This window comes from Dictyostelium purpureum (assembly GCF_000190715.1).
Source record: "Dictyostelium purpureum unplaced genomic scaffold DICPUscaffold_702, whole genome shotgun sequence".
Lineage (NCBI taxonomy): Eukaryota > Evosea > Eumycetozoa > Dictyosteliales > Dictyosteliaceae > Dictyostelium > Dictyostelium purpureum.
The window spans coordinates 1-5906 of NW_003520032.1; the positions used below are offsets into that span (position 1 = coordinate 1).

The following is a 5906-nucleotide window of genomic DNA, read 5'->3' on the forward strand; positions in this document are numbered from 1 at the left end:
TAAAAATGCAATTGCAAATAATGAAAAAATTGTGGTGGAGCAGAGGGGATTGGAGCAGCTATTTCAAGAGAAGGAAAATGAAGAAAGAGAAATAGTGTTGACTATAATATCGTTGCTATTAGAAAAACAAATGGATCAATTAAAGAAATTTAACTTAATCAATATTTCACTAGGTAGTTACTATAATGAAACCAAGCCAAGTAAAGATGTATTACGAATTTTAGCATCACCGCCCTTTTCATATCCATTGTCACCAGAGTCTTTCGAAAGGGCTATTATAAGTGGTAGTTTTGCAGTATTTAAAGAATTTATACAGTTAGCACATGAAACCAACACGGTCATTTTAAATAACCATATTAGAAAATATTCCATCGATTTAGTATTTTACACGAAAAATAAAGATAAATTAAAAAGAAAAAGAGTTCATTATATAAATGATTTAATATTGGAGTTTATTCTAAATCAACCAGATTATTTCAATATTGTTCAACAAGAAGAGGTAACCAAAGATTATGAACATGTTAGGAAAAAGACCAAGTTGCAAGAAAGAAACTGTTTAAATTATTATATTATAAATAACAACTTGTTTTATTTTGATGATAAAGATATTTCAGAAATTTTTTCAATTAAATCAAAAGAATTGCAAATTAGGTTATTAGAATTAAATTATTTCAATACAATCAATAAAAATCATTTAAGAGAATTAAGGGTCGAAAGTTCAAAATTTAATGAATTAATAGAAAAGGTTAAAAATTTTTTAATTTTTTTCAAAAATAATAATAACAATAGCAATAATAATAATAATAATAATAATAATAATAATAATAATAATAATTATAATCAGTTAAAAGAATTATACAGGTTATATTCAAAATATTCAATTGTAATTTTCAATCAATTTTTAAAAAAATATAATGAAATAGATATCGAATTAATAGATCAAAATAAAGATTATTTAAATATTGTTTTAGAAAAAATATTTAAAGGTTTTTCAATCAATTATCTGAAATCTCTACTGTCAATATCCAGTAAAAATCAAATGAAGTACCATGAAAAAATCAATAGTTATAATGATTGCATTTTTTATCAAGAGAGTAAAAGCAAATTAATATCAAATAATACGTGGCTTTTTCAATTACCCAGTATTAACAGCAAATCATTTTTAAAGAAATTTAAAGTGGGAAAGGTAAAACAATTCATCAAATACTACACATCACTAGAGTCTAAAAACGTCATAAACAAGTCCTTTGATGATTCAATAATATATAATTTATTTTTAAATTTTAAAGAAGAGGAGTATGGCCAATTTTGGGAATTAATTTCAAGTAATTGCAAAAGATTCAATAACACATACCCAGAAACTTGGAATTATTTATTAGATTTCAGTAAGAACAACACCTCATTTATAAACCATGGTTACATAACAATAAAAAATAAGGAGGCAGTGGATTGGTTATATAATAGCTTGGACTATTCAGTTGTAAACAGTTATTTTACCGAGCACCTGCAGTACTTTGAAAAAAACAATTTGTTAAATAAGGGTAAATCAATGATATATCTTTTCAAATTTTCAAATTTAGAAATATTAAACTATGCTATGCAAGTGTTTGAACAAAGCCCAGAAATGAAGTTTTCAGATTTATTGGACAATGATATACAGTTGGTTAATCATTTATATGAAAAGATATACAGAAAGGCTCTAGGTGAGTGTGATATCAATACAATGAAAGTTATATACAACAAATACCCAGCATTTCAAATAAAATTAATAGAGGAGTATAGTTGCAATGGCTTTAATAAAGATAGAAAAACAAAACAGTTCATCGAAAATTTAAAAACAAAGGAAAATCGAATACAGCTAATAGAATATTTAAACTCGATTCACTTTAGCACATTTTCAATAAATTTTTTTAAATTGTTTATAGAAGGCATTTCTGCATGGTACCTTTGTAATAATGATAGCATAGACTTTACAAATCACTTCAATAACTGCCCCAGTGACAGCTTAGAAGAATTATTTTTTGAAAAAATGTTTAGTGGCCTTAATGTAATAAAGTTTTTGGTTTCAGCAGATATAAATCCCATCAAGTGTTTCCCACAAGAAGAATTTTTACACACAATAAAGCAATATTATAAACCTCAGAATGACTTTTATATATTTCAAGATTTTAAAACTTTAAATGATGGGTCATTACCAGAAATAATAGAGAATTATGTAGATTTATTCAAAGGCCATTCAGAGAACTATCGCTATGTAATCAATTTATTGTATAGTTTTTTAATACAATCAAATATAGGTATTGAAAAGATAAAATATATATATAATCTAATCAATATTCACTACCCAACACTTTTAGATCACACCTCATTCCACTCATTGTTTTACTTATGCAAAACACCAATTATCAAAAAATATATATTAGATATCTCTCATACATTTAATCAATGCAGTTTTTTTGAAAATAAGGTTTCACAAAACCCTCTTTTAAATTTCGCCCAATATTTAGATCCACAAAAATTTACAATTCAGTTTTTATATGGAGACAAAAATAATGAAAATGGGTTATCATTCGAACAAATGATAGAAGAAGTAATTCAAGTAATAATAATAGCACCTTTAAAAAAAGCATTCAGTTCAATTAGTGCAGAAGATGATCATAAAGTTTTCTTTTATTCACTATCTTTAAATACCAACTTAATTTATTTTTTAGAAATTAGAAGGGTAGATTTATTTTATAAACATATTCAATTTATAGTAAGCCTTTTTCATACATACATACCAATCAATCACTTACTAAAAGAAATAACAGATGATTCATTCGAGCCGGAAGATACAGACTATCAGATTAGACCGTTGATGCAAGGTATAGATTATAAAGCTCTACCCGATCCAAATGATTTAGAAAACCAAGCTAAATTCAATAGCAGAGAGCCATTATATTGTTTTTATTTTAATCAACAAATAATCCAAACTATAAAAATTTCGAGAATACTTGATAAGAAAAAATATAAAAATAAATTATAAATTTTATATTTAACTAAAAAAAATTTATTTAATTATTAGACTATTTTTTTAATTTATTTATTGAGGTAAAATATTGATCCATTATTGTCGACAATGCCACCTTTATAGGTTTTTTTTAAATCTAACCATTTATTTAATTTGAATTCAATTTTATAAGTAAAATATTGTATAATATGTATGTTTATTTTTTTTTTTACATATAAAATAAAACAATTATAGAAACTTTAAAGAATGTTAGTGAAGTTTTAAATTAATTTCAAACTTTTATTGAAAAAACTTTATAAAAAGAATTTATCTTTATTTTTATTTTGATTGATTAAAAAAATTTTAAATAAAAATAAAATAAAGGCAGCAGCTCTTAATGAAATCTGGGTGGTCATAGAGAAAACTATCAATTGAACAAACATAACGGATTTACTGATATTAGAGCTTGTGTAAAGTTGTTTAAATTTTTTGGATGCTGCCGGATAGGAACCACTAAATCTTTTCTTCTAATGAACCACTGAATCTTTTCTTCATCTAAAACCATTCGATGATACCATAGTTACTTGGCCAGAACAATGTCTGATATTCATCAAATAGTTGATTAGAAAGAAAAATTCATCGGTGTTGATTTAATTGAGAGGTATTTTGTATGCTGATTGGGTCTTTACCTCCGTGGTTTTCGAACTCATATGATAAATTCTTTAAAGTCTATTTCTTTTTTTATTTCTAGGGAATATAATCTATTATTTATATTATCTATTATATTATCTATTATATTATTCTATTGATATCTATTAAAAGAATTATAATTATAATTTTTTATAATTATAATTCCTATCTATATTATTTTTTTTTTTATTATTTTTTTTTTTTATTTTTTTTTTTCTGCAAGTGTCGCTGGAATAGTTAATAAATCCGCATATAATACAACGGAATTCTATTAAAAAAAATTAGTATGGGTTATAAAACAAAAATTAAAAAGTATCTTTTAAAGTAAATAAACTTACTATTTGGGGCGACTTCACTTGGCATTTTTGCTACACAGTTTCCACAATTTTCGAAATAAAGTAAATTTGGGTCGGAAACTAAATAATAATACATTTTTTTTAACCTCCATTTTATAATAATAATATAAATGAATGGTGGTTGTTGTTGTTGTTGTTGTTGTTGTTGTTGTTGTTGTTTTTTGGTTGGTTGTTTTTGAGTTTGTTGTGGGGTTTGTTGTGGGGTTTGTTGTTGTGGGGTTTGTTGAGGGGTTTGTTGTTGTTGTTGAATTGGTTGTTGTTGTTGGGTTTGTTGTTGTGGGGTTGGTTTTTGTGGTGGTGGTTGTGTTGGTAGTTGGTGTTGGTCCTCTTGGTCTCTATTGTTGGCATCTAAAAAAAAATGTTTAGACACTGTATTACTACATATATAATATTTAAATAATGAAACTATTTAATACCTACTTTTTCTAAAACTTTCATATTGCTCTAAAAGTTTTTTTGTATGCTCGTAATTGGTTTCTTTCTTTCTTTCTTCAAATAATTTATCGAGACCCATATATAAATTATTTAATTTTTTTTCATTATATTTAATTATTTTTTCAAATAATAATCTATATAAATTTGCTAAGATTGAGAATCTAAAATAATAATTTAAATGTTAATATCAATAATAAACAAAAATAAATATTTATTAAAAATGAAAAACTTACATTATTGAAAATAATAAAATAAATGAAAAACACTTTGACTTTTCATACAAAGTGCTGGATGAAAGAATTTCATTATATAAAATAATGGCTAAAATGAATTCGATTATGACAAAAAAGAAAAAGATTTTCTTGTAAATGTTATAATGGAATGATTTGGTACTATTTAATTTGGTCTCCAATTTAGCAATATTGGATTCCATAGCCATTACTTTTTTTTCAAAAAGGGTGCTCTGAATATAAATAAAACAATAATTAATATTAATTTTGTTTATAATGTATGTTATATGAGATACTTACTCTTTTTGAAAAGATATTACCCATGGTTGTAAAATAATAAGGGTAAAATATGTATAAATAAATTAAATATAAAATAAATAAATAAATAATATGATTATTTGAATTTTAAAAAAAAAAGAGGTTGAAAAATTAAGCTGAGCTGATTACAAATTACTTTGATTGATAGCTTGAATTTAAAAAAAAAATGATTTGGAAAAAAAAAATTAGTTTAAATAGAGGAATAAAATTTATTTTTTCAAAATAATAAAAAAAATAATTTAATTAAAAATAATAAAAATTATAATAATTTCCTTTTGTAAATATAATAGATTAGATTCAAACTCGGTATTCCCTTTTTTGTGCATTCTATTAAATTTTTAATCTGTAGCTATCATAAAAGTAGTGATCATCAATTTATTTTTTAAACACATCATCCAAATAAAAAAATAATTAAAAAATATTAAGAAAAATTAAAAAAAATTAAATTATAACTCCACAACACACTTTTTTATTATTATTATAAATAGTGGCTGATATGTTTGGGAAATGAATTAATAAATTTTTATTTTTTTTAATTTTGTAAACCATTGCAATCTGAATCATTCAAAAAAATATGATAATGCCAACTGTTTAATTTAAACATAAAAAATTAATAGTATCAATATGAAAAAAAAAAAAATTAAAAATTTTTAAAAAAAAAATTAAATTTTTTTATTTATTTATTTATTTATTTATTTATTTATTTATTTGATTACTTTTTTTTTTTTAAAAAACTTTAAAGTCATGTTGAGAAATTTCTTTTTGATTTTTTTTTATAATTTAATTTTTATTTATTTTAATTTTAATTTTTATTTTTATTTTTATTGAATAATTATTCACATCCATTAAAATCAGACATCTTAAATACTGTCAATCTATTACCCAATA

At 23.0% G+C, this 5906-nt stretch overlaps 2 protein-coding genes across 2 annotated transcripts; one reads left to right on the forward strand and one right to left on the reverse strand.

Annotated features, from left to right (window-relative positions):
• On the forward strand, positions 1 to 3025 carry DICPUDRAFT_85466 (uncharacterized protein; the record flags this gene model as incomplete). Its single annotated transcript, XM_003294982.1, has 2 exons — positions 1 to 1703; positions 1773 to 3025. Coding segments are annotated over 2 exons (2956 nt in total), but the record flags the coding sequence as incomplete, so codon positions are not given.
• A 256-nt stretch (positions 3026 to 3281) lies between these two features.
• Positions 3282 to 4909, reverse strand: DICPUDRAFT_160153 (uncharacterized protein; the record flags this gene model as incomplete). Its single annotated transcript, XM_003294983.1, has 4 exons — positions 3282 to 3286; positions 4018 to 4383; positions 4456 to 4631; positions 4752 to 4909. The coding sequence occupies 4 exons, from the start codon at positions 4907 to 4909 to the stop codon at positions 3282 to 3284; spliced, it is 705 nt and encodes a 234-aa protein (XP_003295031.1).
• Positions 4910 to 5906: the final 997 nt, after the last annotated feature.